Source organism: Oncorhynchus masou, chromosome 11 (assembly GCF_036934945.1).
Source record: "Oncorhynchus masou masou isolate Uvic2021 chromosome 11, UVic_Omas_1.1, whole genome shotgun sequence".
Lineage (NCBI taxonomy): Eukaryota > Metazoa > Chordata > Actinopteri > Salmoniformes > Salmonidae > Oncorhynchus > Oncorhynchus masou.
Genome location: NC_088222.1, coordinates 34,815,365 through 34,833,277, shown reverse-complemented (window position 1 = coordinate 34,833,277; position 17,913 = coordinate 34,815,365). Strand labels below are relative to the sequence as shown.

Sequence of the window (17,913 nt, the reverse complement as noted above, 5' to 3'; positions counted from 1 at the left end):
ATATATTGTCACTTGTGTGCGGTGAGACGATTCAGAACCTCTCCCTTCCCACCTCCTCAAGTGGACTCCCAGTCGGCTCAGAAGTGGGTGAAGATGTCGTCGGCTGTGGACGGCTTCAGTGTGGACAGCACCAGTCATCACGAGGGGAAGATCCCTCGCAGGCTAGCCAGCCAGGTGGTGGAGAGGGTCTGGCAGGAGTGCAATATCAACAGAGCTCAGAACAAGTACGTCTGTCTCATACACACTCTCTCAACAAAGTCCTAGAACAAGTACAATTGCTACCGAATCAGGGCGCACGCAAACAGGCTCACACACACTGTCAACGAGCACAGGCTCACACACACTGTCAACGAGCACTGGCTCACACACACTGTCAACGAGCACAGGCTCACACACACTGTCAACGAGCACGTGCTCACACACACTGTCAACGAGCACAGGCTCACACACACTGTCAACGAGCACAGGCTCACACACACTGTCAACGAGAACAGGCTCACGCACACTGTCAACGAGCACAGGCTCACACACAGCTGACAGGAAAGCTATATCTCCACCTCACGCACATACATTCACACACATACACGTTTACCCTGTCATAGACACACTCAACAGAGCAGTGATCATCAACTCGATTCAGCCGCGGGACGAATTTTTTCTTGAGCGGATGATCAGGTGGCCGAAACATAATTACAAATCATTTGTAGACTGCAAATTGACCTCAAGAAGTCCAAACATATATAATATTAGACTAAAACATAATAATTTCAAACCTTGCTTACAATTGTATACGATCAAATATATCTCCCTATTATGCGGGGGTATATGTGGGAACAGATTTCCAAAACGAAAATCACTTGGAGCTGATTTGCTGGTGTTTTTACAGTATTTTATGTCCAAAATAAAAAATATTAAATATAATAATTATTTTTTTGCTCAGAAAACTGTGGGGTAAATTGGACCTGTGGGCCATCAGTTAAGGAATCCTATGTGAAGGAAAATGTTATGTTTGTGCTTTTCTAATAACGAATTTGAGTTCATGCAAGTGACTGATTGATCGTGCCTGGGAGGAAACCTCACTATCAGTATACGCAATTTGGCAGTATGACCAGAATATTGTTTTGAGAACCGAAAGGGGTGTCTCAATTTCAAGGTCTCAGCTTGGAGAGAAGAAGCCTTGTGAGGTGTTGGTCACATGCATGAACCAAACGTTAACGATGAATTAATTATGAATAATGAATAAGCTAAATCATCCAAGTATAACTTGTCTGTGTAAGCAGTATATAAGAGAACTGCCCCGGCAGGGCTCTCGACCGACCTGTACTTTGGTGCATTAAGTTTGTTGTAACCTCTCCAGGTTGCTGATAATAAAGAATGATTCATTTAATATTGACTTCAGGTGTCCCTGGTGGTAATTTCCAGGACACCTGGCCTAGAGAATATATACAGTATCTACCTCAATGCGTATACACTCAACATTTACCAAATAGGTCTGTCAAATAACAGGCACCACTGACACACACCACTGACAGGAAATGGTTAATAAACCCTTAATGTTGACACTTGTGTGTTTCTCCAGGCGTAAGTTCTCAGCGACAGCCAATGGGACCTGTGAGGAGGAGCTGATGGAGAAAGTAGGAACCTGGGACTTTGTAGAGTCAGCACAGAGGTCACACTGCAACTGCTCCAGGTGAACAATGCAGTTTGTTTGTTTGCATCTCTGGTTTGGGATCTGCGCCCTAAGCCTTCTGTAATAGAATATACTTTTAGTTTACAAGTTTGCCTTTTAATGAAGTTGACTCATTTTCATTGGAATCTTACTCAACAAAACAGTGTTCAACACTTCAGTCTAAAATGTGAGATGCATTTTAATGTCAATACGTACAGTACCAGTCTCAAATTTGGACACACCAACTCATTCCAGGGTTTTTCTTTATTTGTACTATTTTCTACATTGTAGAATAATAGTGAAGACATCAAACTATGAAATAACACATATGGAATCATGTAGAGAATGACAAAATATGTGTAACACTTTTTTGGTTACTACATGATTCCATATGTGTTAGTTCATAGTTGTGATGTCTTCACTATTATTCTACACTGTATAAAATAGTAAAAATAAAGAAAAACCCTTGAGTGAGTAGCTATGTCCAAACCTTTGATTAGTACTATGTGACATTCCTCTCTCTTCCTCTGTTAAGTAACAACCTTGCCAGGTTTCAAGTGGCTGCTTGTATTTGATTTTGGTGGCTCAGACAGTACATTCTCTTGGTGGGGCTAAAGCCGTTGTTCTTCACCAGAGACAGTGCCCCCCCCCCCCCTCCAAATGGCATCCTATTCCCTACATGGTGCACTACTTTGAACAGAGCCATGGTCCCTAGTCAAAAGTAGTGCACTATGTAGGGAATAGGGTGTCATTTGGGACAAAGTTGCAGACACCCAGGGGCCAGTCTGACCTCTAGAAGGCCTGTTTAGGGAGATGTCTGCTCTAAAAAGGGAGAGAGTGTCTGTAGAGCCTAATGTTGACAAATGATCTGCTGCGTCTAGTTAATGTGTGGATGCGAGGTTGACTGTGGCCAGGCTGTTTCTGTTGGGGTTGGAACTCAGACAGTCCGACATTATCACAGCCCTGTGCCTGTGTGTGTGCGGGCATGTGTTCTCTCTGAGGGGAAAGGCTGCAGTCAGCATGTTCCACTGCTGTCTCCTGGCACAGACGTGCACATACACAGCCGCAAAAGCACACGTCACGCTGCAGCTCGCACAGAAATAGATGCTTGACACTCTGCACTTTTATGCTGTCTCTCTGGGCGTTTGCTTTGTGTGTTTCTGCTTTAGGAGCACTTTCACAATAGATCGGGGGAGCGCCTTGCTCCGCACTGGTGGTGTTAGGGCAGGCAGGCTGTGTACAGGAGGGGAGGACAGAGCTGGGGGAAGTCTGTTATCACTGGTGGTGTTAGGGCAGGCAGGCTGTGTACAGGAGGGGAGGACAGAGCTGGGGGAAGTCTGTTATCACTGGTGGTGTTAGGGCAGGCAGGCTGTGTACAGGAGGGGAGGACAGAGCTGGGGGAAGTCTGTTATCACTGGTGGTGTTAGGGCAGGCAGGCTGTGTACAGGAGGGGAGGACAGAGCTGGGGGAAGTCTGTTATCACTGGTGGTGTTAGGGCAGGCTGTGTACAGGCTGGAGGACAGGCTGGGGGAGTCTGTTATCACAGAGCTGGGGGAAGTCTGTTATCACTGGTGGTGTTAGGGCAGGCTGTGTACAGGAGGGGAGGACAGAGCTGGGGGAAGTCTGTTATCACTGGTGGTGTTAGGGCAGGCTGTGTACAGGAGGGGAGGACAGAGCTGGGGGAAGTCTGTTATTTGGTTGGAGGGAACCCATCATATGGGAGGTAACATTGAAAAGGGAGTCCCCGTGTGCGCGGCACAATGGTGTGTGTTTGTGTAAAGTCTGTTTTAACATGAGAAGCACTATTGAGGACTCAACTGGGTGGGACTTCCTATGGGTTAAGGAAAAATCACAAAATCCAGGTCATCAGGAGGGATCTTAATTAATTATACTCATGAGCAAACATTCCATAACTGCAGATGGCAGGGAATTGCCAACCTTCGCTTCATACCTGTTCAAAAACACACTCCTGGTGGCAGTGTGCACCCCTTCAGTTTGTTTACCAACTCATAGAAGTAGTAGAAGAAGAACATTGACTACTTCAAAATGGAGGTAGCCTCAATGGAGCTGCCCATGCTCGCAAAGACGCCATAATGAGACAGATACAAAGATGAGTCATCTATGTAAGTCTATGGTGTTTACACACTCCATGTGTTGTTTTTGCTGCGACTTGCCGACTCTTTGCCTGCCGACAGTTAAGCAGTTCCATTCTTATCCTTCCAGGTAGTGGGAAGGACAATAGATCACTCCCTCCCACCATAAAAGAGGGAGAGCTTAGCTTTGCCGTCAAAAAGAGCTGCCTGCAGTTACCATGCTGACATACCAACGGCCAAATAACAACACCCATCCCCAGCTGACCTGACCCTGAGTAGACTCCAAGCACCCCTCCCCCACATCCACTTGTCATTATCAGAGTCTGGCTTTGGACTTGTTGCTCCTCGGACCCCTTACAGTGAAATGAGAGGTGAACAACACTGGTTCTAACTTAGTGGCTGGTTCTCCCATGGCCTAGCCTGGGGAAAGTGTGTGTGTGTGTGTGTGTGTGTGTGTGTGTGTGTGTGTGTGTGTGTGTGTGTGTGTGTGTGTGTGTGTGTGTGTGTGTGTGTGTGTGTGTGTGTGTGTGTGTGTGTGTGTGTGTGCCATAGGGGCCGTGAGGGCCAGGGACCACCACAACACGTTCCAGTCCATTTAAACCCAGCAAGAAGCAGGCCTCCCTGCCACCTGGGTCATGTTCAGAAGGGTTTTCTCCCCAGTGAACTCAGTGATGGGTGAATGCTCTATTCTAGATGAAATGCATGGTTCTGGTTAGGGAATAATAGAGTGCAGAATAATAGCATCAGTTTAAGATGTTTGTAAGAGTAGCATCAGCATGACATGAGAAGTTTATTAGATTTGAGAGGGACTCATTTGTTCACTTAATTGATTCCGTGCTTTTCGATTGCTACTCGGCTCCCACAGATTCAGCTTTATTCAATTTGTTGTTGGTTATTGATTGCGCTAGATTAGTGTTGCTGCTCAACGCTAGTTATTGAGCTAATGAATGTTCACGAATACTAACAAATTATATTATTGTTAGTTTATTTATGTCTTGCATGCTTCCTCTTCCTCTGTATCCTCCCAGGCATAAGTCTCTGAAGCAGCGAGGTGGCAGCATCCCCGGCCAGCCCCAGTCAGCAGGCCAGCCCACCCACACCCAGCCACCCACAAAGCACAAGGCTGGGGGTGACAAGCCTGAGAAGGGCGACAAGCAGACTAAGAGGCCGCAGACGCCCTTCCACCACCGCAGCACCGCCTGCGACGATGTTACCAAGGAGACGGAGGTGGCGGCGGGCCAGCGGCTAGCCATGAGGTCCCAGCAAGCGGGGGGTGGTTTCTCCGGCCTCCGCCCCTCTGACAGTGTCACCAAGCCCCCTCAGCTGCATGGCGGCTCTTCCTCAGAGATGATTGGTTCCCCCCAGCCCCCTCCCCTCAGCCCCCACCCCTGTGAGCGCGACCGAGGAGAGGAGACAGGAAACGGCTCGATGAAGAACCCCTCAACACCCCACAGTCAACACTTCTACCAGCCGCCCCCAGAGCCCTGCCTGGTGGGGCAGAAGGGTGGCGAGGGGGAACCCCGGAGGCTAGATGGCCTGTCCCTGCACTTCCACCACCCCCACACGTCCTACCCCTCAGAGCCCCTGGAGCCCACCATGTATGTAGGCTCTGCTGTAAACCTGGAGGAGGACGGCTCCCCTGCGCCATGGAGGTTCTTCAACCTACCCAGGAGGAAAGAGGCCGAGATACCCACGCCAACGCTGCCTGGGGACAAGCTGAGGGACAGGGAGAGAGACGAGGCCTCGGGAGGACAAGAGGTGGTTTCTGTCACAGAGTGAGTGTATCCCCCCATTCATTCATTCAGCATTCATCCTTATCTCCCCATTGAACAGCTACTATTGCCCATAGAGGGTGCTAGATGCCCCTGACTGGTAAGGCATCCAACCCCGAATCCCACTACCCATCCACTACCCAATCATCCCTTCTGGTACAGACAGGCCCCTTTTTAAGGACTTCCAACATTCTACAAAAAAAGTATTTTGAAAGAGCACAACCAGGCCTCTCCCCCCTCCCCTCCCTTCCCCCTCGCCGCCCGTGCCTCAGAAATGTCTGAATGTTTGGTGGCGCTGAGCGCATACGGCACGTTACTCTTTCGCTATGTGCCCCTTTGACATCATACATCACTAATGTGCATGGCCAGCACTGCAGCACCGACTGGAGAGAGCTTCTTGAACCCCCTCAACACACACACAGGGCCCCTCTATTACAACTCCCCCTTCATCCTTCCTCGCCACCCTGAACATGTGAAGGACATCCTTGAAGCCTTGATGTCAGAGCAGAGGTGTCGCTTGAGAGAGGGAGAGAGAGAGAGAGAGGTGGACTCGAGGGAGCAGAGCGAGAGAGAAAGAAGTGGACTCGAGGGAGCAGAGCGAGAGGGATGGAAGGGAGAGGGATGGAAGAGAGAGGGATGGAGAGAGAGGGATGGAGAGAGAGGGATGGAAGAGAGGGGATGGAGAGAGAGGGATGGAGAGAGGGATGGAGAGAGGGATGGAAGAGAGAGGGATGGAGAGAGAGGGATAGAAGAGAGAGGGATGGAGAGAGAGGGATGGAAGAGAGAGGGATGGAGAGAGAGGGATGGAGAGAGGGATGGAGAGAGCTGGACTAAGGGATAGGGGGAGGATGGGCCGGAGAGCAGGCAGGTAGGGTCGAGCAGTGGTGGTCTTGGGAAGTATCTGAGGGGTTATGCATTTCAGGGATGGCTGCTAGACAGTGCTGTGAACAGGGCTAACGACAGCAGGACTAATCTGGTGAGGAGAAAGGGAGGGAAGGGATGGAGGGAGGGAGGGAGAGAGAGAGAGGAAGTAATCCTGGCGGCAGGGACATAGCTTTGAATGGATGCTAATCTCTGGCTTGGGCCACTGCGCACTGTCACCTCACATCACAGCCGAGCCGGAGAGAGGGAGGAGGGAGCGAGAGAGAGGACCTACATGAGCTGGCTCACTCCCCATTGGTCACCCCCCCCCTCCCGGCAGGGCTCACTGTCTGGTAACATCTGAACAACCACAACATCAACAACTAGAACATAGACACATGAAACACAATGATTCACAGATTATATTGAAGAAGAGACATGTATTCCTTGACCTCCCCACATGAATGTTGATGGATTACTATTGATAGACTGCACTCTGTGGCCTTGCCTGACCTAATAAATCTCTCCCTGTCCCCATCCACACCCAGACTGATGGCCACTTCCAAGCGGCCTCTGAAGGTGTCCGAGGAGCGCGTGCAGATGTACCTCCAGCGGAGGAACCAGTACCTGGCCGCCGCCATTACCGACGACAATGACCACGAGCCTGAGGTGGATCCGTACGCCTTCGAGGACGGGGACGTCAAGTTTTCCTTCTCTGACAAGAAGGACAAGATGGGCGGCGAGCGCCAGCCCGGGAAGAAACACAAGGTAGGGCTGAAGTTACAACTTCATCAACTGGGGCGGCTGAGGAGAATCCTTTCCTCCCATCGCTGCTGCTGCCAACATGCCACTGTTTGTGACCGCCTTTAGTCTCAGGCAGCAGGAAGGGTTCGGTTAAGGGTCACAAGATAAGCGATCCTGCACTGTAAATGTCTCGCTAGCTGGACTCCGCTTTTTCCCACCCAAATCTACTGCGCAGGAAGCCAGCTCCAACTCACATTATCCCAGCAGAGGGATGCCAAAATAGTTTGATGCCTCTCTAATTTCCTCCATCGTTTAGTTTAGTTTGTGTCTTCTCTATCTGCCCCCTCTCTCCCTCTGATTCTCCTCTCCTGCCATGTGGACTCAGGATGTTTTCTTAATATTGTCTCTCTGTTTTCAAACCTAGACCACCTGTTAGCTGTGGAAACGCCCCCAGCACTAGAGGGAGAGCAGGGGGGGAGTGTGTGGGTGTGGGAATGGGAGAGGGCTGCCTGGCAGTGGCAGCCTCCCTTTCCTGCCTGTCACCCTGTCTGCTTGTCTGTGAGGCATGGAGGAGGGGGAGGGAGGCACTGTGCTGGCCTGGGCTTAAACAGGCCAAATCAACCTGGCTTACTGAAGCGTGCACGTTTAAAATAGCTTTTTTTTGTATTCTGTTTTATTTCACAAGGGCTGCTAAGCTTTTTTTTCTCCCTCAAGTTAGTGTGTGTGTGTCTGTGTGTGTGTGTGTGTGTGTGTGTGTGTGTGTGTGTGTGTGTGTGTGTGTGTGTGTGTGTGTGTGTGTGTGTGTGTGTGTGGGTGTGTGTGTGTGTGTGTGTGTGTGGTACTGTACTGTGTGTGTGGTACTGTACTGTACTGTGTGTGTGGTACTGTACTGTGTGTGTGTGGTACTGTACTGTGTGTGTGGTACTGTACTGTGTGTGTGGTACTGTACTGTGTGTGTGGTACTGTACTGTGTGTGGTACTGTACTGTACTGTGTGTGGTACTGTACTGTGTGTGTGTGTGGTACTGTACTATGTGTGTGGTACTGTACTCTGTGTGTGGTACTGTACTGTACTGTGTGTGGTACTGTACTGTACTGTGTGTGTGTGGTACTGTACTGTACTGTGTGTGTGGTACTGTACTGTGTGTGTGGTACTGTACTGTACTGTGTGTGGTACTGTACTGTACTGTGTGTGGTGCTGTACTGTACTGTGTGTGTGGTACTGTACTGTGTGTGTGGTACTGTACTGTGTGTGGTACTGTACTGTACTGTGTGTGGTACTGTACTGTACTGTGTGTGGTACTGTACTGTACTGTGTGTGGTACTGTACTGTGTGTGGTACTGTACTGTACTGTGTGTGTGGTACTGTACTGTGTGTGTGGTACTGTATTGTGTGTGTATTGTTATTGCTGCGCTGCTTCTGATACAGGTGGTCCCCCAGTGGCCCTTCCATGTGCAGTGGAGCCCTTCCACAATCTGCTGAGCACTTGGGCTGTGTGTGTGTTAGCACAGCTACATCTTTCCCTCTTAGTCCTGCTTTACTCTGCATTGATGACGCTGCAAAGTGACGGCCTATGTTTTGGGCACTTTTATGTGTGTGTTCATGAGTGGGTGCGTGCCATAGACTCTCTTGGCATTGCCAAATTGGCTTATGTCCCATCCAGCTGAGTTGTGTGTGTGCAGGAGGTTGGCATGCTGACAAAGCTCCAAACGTGTTCCAGTTGAACCACTAGAAACAATGTTCCCTCAATTTTTTTCCTGCTGAACACAAACTTGAACATTGGGAAAATGATGTTCAATTTCTGGCATGTGTTTACTGGGAACACTGAGGCTGTACCCGCTTTAAGTTGCAGTTTTAACAGGGGCCAAGTAGGCTAGAGTGGCTATTTGATCATAATGCTGGCCTACCACAGTGGTCTACCATAAATAAACAATTGAGAAAATGCATCACATAACATTTTAAATGAAAATGGTGGTTCTTTCATTCAGCCTACAGTAGCAGCCAAGTACATTCCATGAGCATTTTGAAATGACATTCAGGGCTTGACATTAATCTGTTTATCCACTTATCCTTCAGACAAGGAGATGACTGAAAATGTTGTGTTGTTTGATGCAAGAAACCACTTTACAAAATAAAATGTATTATTAATCAGACAAATTATGCTACCCTTTGACTATTGGCTACTTAGCTCATTCAAGTCTGTTTCAAAATATAACACTGCCCCTTTAAGACATAAAAAAGCTATTTACCTGACTTGCTTTTCAAAGACGGCTAGAAATGCACACGTTTTTTGCTCTTGTAGGAAGCAACCACTCCTACATTGCTGACTACAAATGATCTACGACTGGGCTAATAACTCACTAACTAGCTAAATATATGAACAACATGTGCACACGTGGCTGGTTTTGATCTCAAAACAAGCGCATAATAATCACGACCGCTTATGCTGTAAAACAGTCCAATTCAGAGTGAATGGTGCAAATCCATATATGGCAATGGTCTATTTGCATATAGGCCTACTGCAGCTCTGATTGGTTATGGCGCACCGATCTGTGGAGAGAATGGGCCTGAGTCGTGCCTGTGCTCCGATGCGCTCTGCCTACAACACAATCTCTTACATAGTTAGTTCTACATGCTTAAGTATTGCATACTTGGTTTTGTTTCGCTATGTTGCATTGAAAGTGGTTAATATTGCGTTGATTCGATCACAATTCCCAGAGTAAAGGGAAGCGTTGATAGTGTTCACTCTAGAACTGGGGGCGGCAGGTAGCCTAGTGGTTAGAGCGTTGGACGGAAAGGTTGCGACATCGAATCCCAGAGCTGACAAGGTTAAAATCTGTCGTCCTGCCCCTGAACAAGGCAGTTAACCCACTGTTCCGAGGCCGTCATCGTAAATAAGAATTTGTTCTTAACTGACTTGCCTAGTTAAAGGTTAAATAAAAAAAAATGTAAAACTCTAGAAAGTTGAGTGAAATTAAATCTTGTGCTTCTCTGTGCTGGGTGATATTTCTTCTCTTCTGTGCGGCAGCCTCTGGGGAGCTGCGCGCCAGCGCACACGTGTAGCTCAGAGGGAACATTGACTAGAAACCCCTGCCTATGAAACCAAACAGCACACTCACTTAGCAGTGGAGCTGGGCATATAGTAGCAGCAGAGAAAACAGGAAAGGGAGTCTCTGGTAGAGCTGTACTGTGGGGCACCATATGCACATCACACTGTCTGGCTGGTCTAAGGTCCAAACCAGTGTTTCTCAATTGGTTTTGCCTCGGGACCCAAATTCAACCAGGTTTTCTCAGGGCGACCCAATATTCACATTGCGAAAACAAGAATCACCAAAATGCAATCTGGAAAACTATTTTTAATGCTGTACTGATTGTAAATGTATCAATTATATGACAAGGGAACAACATTCCCACCTTTCATTGTTACTTCTTACATTTTGCCCATATTCGTAATGATTTTTTAAAATAATCTCTGGTTTGAGACCACAAAATCAACAAAATTATCGCTGCTAATAGCTCTATATTGAAAACACTGATTGAAGAGAAATTGTTCAGAGATTAAATTATTTAAAATTGTAAATGTATTATTACTTCTATACACTTTCTAACTGGTTTAAGTCGTTTAAGTTCAGACTGGAGCAAAGAAACGCTGGTCTAAATTGTGTGTTGTCCAGTGGCAGCAGGCTCCTCTACTCTGCATTACAATGAGGTCGCCATGTCACTACAGCATCCACATTCTTTTGGATTTACAGACTGAAATGGCTGTGTTTGAGAGGGCAGGATCTTGTGAATAAGTGCCTGACCCCTCAGATGAAATGGCCAGAGATGGGGAGAAAGAGAGAGAGAGGAGTCTTTCATGCAAACCGTTTGGGAATAATAAGGACAGTGTGACGCCTGGCTGGAACGCATCCATACAAACACAGGCCCCGGCGTTCCAGCCAGGCGCCAGTTATTGATAAGGGGCTAGCTGGCGTCATATGTTTGCTTCCCCCCCCCCCTGTATTGCAGCAGGCCTTCAAAGGAAACAGTTTAAAGGTCCTTTACACAGAGAGAGAGAGAGAGCCCCTGGAGCGTAATGAAATCAATGGCTACTGGAACATGCCATTCCTTCAGCCCCAACCCCTTGTGTGTGTGTGACTCTGTATGCCTGCCATGTACACAGAGGCCCCATCATAATATATGACATTTAGCTGACACTTTCATCCAAAGTGACATACAGTCAGACACACATACATTCTCTGAATTGGTGGCCCCAATGGGGATCAAACCCACAATCCTGGCTTTGCATGTGCCATGCTCTACCAACTGAGCCACAGAGAACCACAAGAACAGCCCTATCCCTGAGAGGTATTGACGTAGTGTAGTGGCGTTAGGGCTCCCTCCCTCCCTGGCCTAGGAGGCCATGGCATTTCTCACATACACTGGTAGCCTTGTCTGGAAATCTCATTAGTACAGTCTGTACAGAGACGTTTGTTCATTCCCCTCTTCTCTCTATTTTTTTTTAAGTCTGCCAAAAATAACCTTTTCTCAACTGAGACTGAGAGAGCAGCAACAGCTCTCATGAGCTGGAGGCACCTGTGTACTTTCTACATTTAGGCAAGAGATTCCCCTCTTGTTATGTGGTTTGGACTGTGTTTATTGTAAACATGTATTTAAAACAGTTTTATATAGATCTGCTATAGCCGTTTATCCATTATCAATATATTTTGATTGTGTTTGATCAGCTATATCCTATTGGCTTTGTTTCTTTGCATTTGTTTTGTGCACAATATTGATCTCTCTCGTCTGTCTCTCACTCACCCTTTCTCTCTATCTCTCCCTCTTGGTCTGCCTCTCTCTCACTCTCTTTCTCTCTCTTGGTCTCTGTGTTTCTCGCTCTCCTTCTGTCTTTCTCTCTCCCTGTCTCTCAGGGGGAGGATGGAGCAGCAGGTCTGTCAGATGGTAAGGATCCTCTGTCTGTCTCTGCTGTACTGTGTAGTTCTGTGCTCTGTTAGATGACAGGAATATTACCTGGGTCCACAGCCTACCCGAGTGACAGCAGTAGCAGCCTAAGCCGGCCTTTGATGATGGTGTGAAACCATACTGTAGCTTACCACCTGTCTGTCATTGGGCTTCTCTCAGCAACAGTAAATGCAATCAATCAGTCTGAGCCATCATACTGTGGTGTGTCTGTAGCTCATACCACATATGATTTGTAATGGTAAAGTCTTATCTAGATTCCTCAGGCATATAGATGCATTAGTAGACTTAGTTCAGGTGTGTTTTATTGGGGGGTTATATCGCGTATATATGTGTACTAGCTATTGAATGCAGTCTCAGGAATGAGCCCACATGTAATGCTGACAGCCTCTGACGTCAAGGTATATTTGGGAGCTACAGGTGGGTTATCAACCTAATCCCTGTGTGTGTTCCTTCCTCCGCCAGACGCAGCGCGGGCAGCCGCACACGCACGCACTGCCTCCACCAGTCTGATCCATGAGACAGATTTGGCTGTGTCCATCAACGACTTGGACAACCTCTTCAACTCAGACGAGGACGAACTCACGGTCAGTATGGGGTGTGTGTGTGTGTGTGTGTGTGTGTGTGTGTGTGTGTGTGTGTGTGTGTGTGTGTGTGTGTGTGTGTGAAGAGGATGAACTTGCGGTCATTGGGGCCTGCCAGCACTATAGACTGCCCGCTGCACTAAACCACAATAAATATCCCATTAGCTAGAGTACCGCCTGGCAAGTGTGTGTTGGTGAGCCAGAATGTTGCGTGCAGTACATCAGCGTCTATGGCTGACATGTCATCCTACAACACATTACAGTGTTATCGGCTACGTTTACACAGACACTGATTCTGATCTTTTGCCCAATTATTGGCTATATATCTGCTCTGATTTGTCAAAAACTTGTGTAAACGCGGCATAGATTCAAAAAGGCTTTCCCCAACCCCCCCCCAAAGGTGGATATGGATGGCTTCCAAAGGACACTGTTTTGACTTTGGCCCCCACAGAACAGAACAGTCACAGTCCAGCCCCCTCTGAGACTGTCTGGCACCAACAACACTGCAAGAGCACACTGAGGGCTGCAATGCCACCACTGGGTTACGGCCTGCCAACCGGGTTCCCCAACCCCTCACTGCAGGGGCTTTGTTGTTGTCACATCGATTTGTTGACTGTCACTGTTCTCGGGTTTCAGGAAATGTGTAATATTGATTTATGTTTTGTTTTACAGTTTAGTCTCATTGAGATAAAATATATATAGAGACATGTCATTTCATTTTGTGTGTTGTTTTTGTGAATGTTTTGAATCTTATTTTTGCCATGTCTTTGTTTATGTTCAACAGCCTGGTTCCAGACGAGCAGTGAATGGTGATAAATTTGGCAACAAGGAACCAAAGCCAGCCACTCTGGACCCAGTCTCTTGCATCAGTAAGCCTGCTTCTCCCTGCTCTCAGATCAGCCTGTTCAATCAGCTCCTAGGTCAATGCTTAAGGGATAGGATACCCCTAAGCACTGACCCAAGATCAGCTTTCCGCACTCCTCAGCCAAAGGATGATGCACTGAAAATGTGCTTGAGGCAACTCAAACCCATGCAGAAACTCATAATATAACACTTGGAAAGCACAGCCTGTTCATACTCATTCATTCACTAATGAAGCATGAAGCTTCTTCAGTCACTCGTCTCAGCACATGTTTGCATTACAAGATCCGTATGTATCAGGCATCTCAGTAGGAGTGCTGATCTAATATCAGGTCTCTATGTTCATAAGGCAAAAGGCAAAAGTGATCATAGATCAGCACTCCTACTCAGCCCAGAGATGTTGTTTACCTATGCTGCGCCCCCTTGTGGTGATAAGAGTTCTACAGAAGTCACTGGCTGCCTGAGCGACCCTGCTCCACTCCAAACTGACAGCTCTGAGCCATGGGGCAGGAACAAGTGTCTCATTATCTACCTCTCTATGTGACTAGTGTATAGCTTTGTGTGTGAAACAAGGTGTTTGTTGCCTCAGCAGTTAGACTGTCAAACTGTTGATCGTACCTGTTGAGCCATGGCTGCCTTTGAGACTTCAGATCTTCACTTGTTGTTGTCACTGAATGAGAACCTTGATTCCTCTCTAGTCTCTAACGCCCCCCCCCCCTTCTTAATTTATCCCTATCTTTCTCCTCTCCTCCCTCTATCTCCTCTAGGCTCGGCAGATTTGCACCAGATGTTCCCCACTCCCCCCAGCCTGGAGCAGCACATCATGGGCTACTCTCCCATGAACATGGGCAGTAAGGAGTATGGCGGCCTGGAGGTCGGACAGGGCATGACCAACCTGGACGGTACCTCGTTTCTTGGGGGACACTTCAAGATCGAGGTGGAGGAAGGCTACTGCAGCCCCAAGCCGCAGGAAATCAAGGTGGGTTTGGCCCCTAATGTTCTCTGACCCTGATTAGAAGTCATGGATCATTTCTCTGCATCACCTAACTGTTGCTGAACTTAGGACTGCTGGTGTTTTCTAGCCTAACCGTGCCCAGGAGTTACAATAAGGATGAATGAAAAAGTCCATTGAAGTCATAGTACTGTAGCCTCAGTGTACATACAGCACGTGGTCTAACCCCAGTGTCATCCGCTCCCTGTCTCTCCCCCTCAGGACTTCTCGTTTGTGTACAAGCCGGAGCTGTGCCAGGCATTTGTGGGCTGCTCCATGTTTGCCCCCCTCAAGACCCTGCCCAGCCAGTGTCTGCCCCCTATCAAGATGCCAGACGAGTGCATCTACAGGCCCAGCTGGACCACCGTGGGCAAACAAGAGATGCTCAACCACCCCCATGTGCCTTCCATGGCCTACCTCAACAAAGACAGGTAAACATATTTCCTTCAAGTACATAGTCCAGAAACCACTTTTCTCCTCACCTGCCATTGTATTTGGTGTGTGATTGTGCATTTGAATTGTCTGATAGAGTAAATCAATCAATCAATCAGTCAATCTCTATATGAACCACTCATAACCAATGTGTTTTGTCTGAATGCCTAACTGCTAGGGGCCCATCTGCTAGGGGAGGGCTGTCTGTCTGCGTGGCTAACTGACTGTCTCAGGACACTCTCCTCTGCTTCTAAAGCCTGTGAAACCAATGGAGACTTTCCCAGCTGCTCCAAGGATTTTTTTTACAATTCGTAATGCTCATCTGTGCACAGGGATACTGAAGCTGCAGTGTAATTTAGACTTAGACGATACAGACGCACACACACACACACACACACACACACACACACACACACACACACACACACACACACACACACACACTTGGGTTTATCCCCCTACCCCCTGAGGAGCCTGTTCCATTCCTCAGGCATGGCTGATTGAGAGGAGGGGAGATGAGTGTAGAAAGCATGGTGGTGATTGAAGGTGATGATTATTATCCCTCAGTACTGAGCCTAATCTATCAAATCAAATTGTATTGGTCACATACACATATGTAGCAGATGTAATTGCGGGGGTGGCGAAATGATTGTCTTCCTAGCTCCAACAGTGCCTTAGTATCTAACAGTGCAGTTGTATCTAAAAACGATTCACAACGATACACACAAATCCATAAGTAAATAAATATTAGATTGAGCAATGTCGGAGTGGCTTTGACTAAAATACAGTAGAATAGAATCCATAAAATACATATGAAATGAGTAAAGAAGTATGTAAACATTATCAAAGTGACTAGTGTTCCATTATTAAAGTGGCCTGTGATTCCATGTCTATGTATATAGGGCAGCAGCCTCTAAGGTGGAGGGTTGAGCAACCGGGTGGTAGCCGGCTAGTGATGGCTGTTTAAACAGGCATGCCCCAAATTATGCAGAGAGGTACAGCTATGATCATACAGCCATATATTAGGGAAACAGACCTGGTTTTGCCATTACTTATAAAAAAAATAACTTCAAATCACTCAATTGCCACCATATGGTAATCACACTACTAGGAAAAAGGTGCGCAATAACAGTACTACTCATTGGGAGGTTTTGTTTAGGAGGTCTGTAAAATGAAAATGATAAACTCCCTTGGATAGTGGTGCCAGGAAAATAACCTCTCATCAACGTCAACAACACGAGCTGATAGTGGACTTCAGGAAACAGCAGAGGGAGCACGCCCCTTTCCACATCGACGGGACCACAGTGGTTGCCGTACCAGGCGGTGATACAGCGCAACAGGATGCTCTCAATTGTGCATCTGTAAAAGTTTGTGAGGGTTTTAGGGGCCAAGTCAAATTTCTAGTGGTTAAGAGCGTTGGGCCAGTATTCACATGTTTTATGTAACCTTTATTTAACTAGGCAGGTCAGTTAAGAACAAAGTCTTATTTACAATGAAGGCCGACCCTGGCCAAAGCCTCCCCTAACCAAGACGATCCCGGCCAAAGCCTCCCCTAACCCAGACGACCCCGGCCAAAGCCTCCCCTAACCCAGACGACCCCGGCCAAAGCCTCCCCTAACCCAGACGACCCCGGCCAATTGTGCGCCGCCCTATGGGACCCCTTGTGATACAGGATCGAACCAGGGTCTGTAGTGCCACCTCTATCACTTAGATGCAGTGCCTTAGACCACTGCGCCACTCAGCAGTCCAGTAACTGAAAGGTTACTGGTTTGAATCCCCAGGCTGACTAGGTGGAGAGAAACAATCTGCCGATGTGTCTTTGAGCAAGGCACTTAACCCTAATTGCTCTTGTAAGTCGCTCTAGATAAGAACGTCTGTCAATTGATATAAAACATTAGGACCTTGCTGTTCCTCTGTCTGGGTAGAGGGGGGTATAGATGGGGCCTCTGTTCCTTGCAGAGTGCTAAGAATGGCAGTCAAGTCCCAGAATGGCAGTCAAGTCCCAGAATGTTATGGGAAAGCCCTATAAGCTGGTCATGCTGTTTTTACGACCCTCACTACTTAACCTGCGCTACTGCCGTGTAAGGGTTGCATCCCAAATAGCACTCTATTTCCTTTATAGTGCACTATGGGCCCTGATCAAAGGTAGTTCACTGTATAGGGGTGGAGAGATAGGGAGGAGCCAGGGGCCTACTGCTTTAGGTTCAGCCACAATGTGTTTCTCTCCCACACATACAGTATGTAAGTAGCCTGGTATGGACAGGGACAGGCTGTGCTCTCCTCCCTCTTCAGCTCTCATCACAGCTGCTCTCCTCCTCTCGCCAGGCCCAAAAATAGACTCATCTCCCTAATTGAGTGGCTGCTTCAAATGGCAGCGCCTTCCTCAGTGGCATTGGGATACCCCAATAGATACCCCAATAGATACCCCAATAGATACCCCAATAGACAGGCAGACACTTTTCTCTGTTTTTTTGTGAACCATTCCCCCTCTTGACAGTTGTTGTGTTGTTTTACCTCTGCTGTGTAATGGAGGTTTAGTTGATGGTGAAATGAACTGTTGATTGTTGTGTTACTGTATCCCAAGCTCTGGTTTGTTGTGTTGTTTTGAATCGAGCTCTAGCACAGGGTTCCCCAATTGACGACCTGCGCGACTAATTTTGTCCTGCGGGTGGTTTTATTTGGCCCACCAAATGTTTTGTTGTTGTTGAATGTTCATTGTTGGACATAAAAAAAACGGTAAAAACACCAGGAAATCAGCTCCAAGCTTTTTAATTTGGGAAATGTGTTCCTAGGTATTTCCACGCACAGTAGAGAGACGTGATCATAATTATACAAATGTAAGCAGTCTACAAATGATTTGTAATTATGTTGTGTCCCCCGACCATTCTTCAAGAAAACATCATCCCGTGGCTGAATCTAGTTGATGATCCTCTTTGCATATTGTCCC

General features: G+C 47.5%; 1 protein-coding gene across 2 annotated transcripts in view; it reads left to right on the top strand.

Moving 5' to 3' along the window:
- LOC135548584 (mediator of RNA polymerase II transcription subunit 13-like) overlaps positions 1-17,913 on the top strand; it is a 119,347-nt gene that overhangs the window by 77,795 nt on the left and 23,639 nt on the right. For both annotated transcript variants that reach the window (XM_064978336.1, XM_064978337.1), the window contains exons 7-15: positions 62-224; positions 1,580-1,690; positions 4,791-5,537; positions 6,944-7,163; positions 12,050-12,080; positions 12,564-12,685; positions 13,467-13,551; positions 14,311-14,522; positions 14,757-14,965. In XM_064978336.1, the coding sequence (XP_064834408.1) occupies positions 62-224; positions 1,580-1,690; positions 4,791-5,537; positions 6,944-7,163; positions 12,050-12,080; positions 12,564-12,685; positions 13,467-13,551; positions 14,311-14,522; positions 14,757-14,965 (1,900 nt within the window). The remainder of the gene's footprint in view (positions 1-61; positions 225-1,579; positions 1,691-4,790; positions 5,538-6,943; positions 7,164-12,049; positions 12,081-12,563; positions 12,686-13,466; positions 13,552-14,310; positions 14,523-14,756; positions 14,966-17,913) is intronic.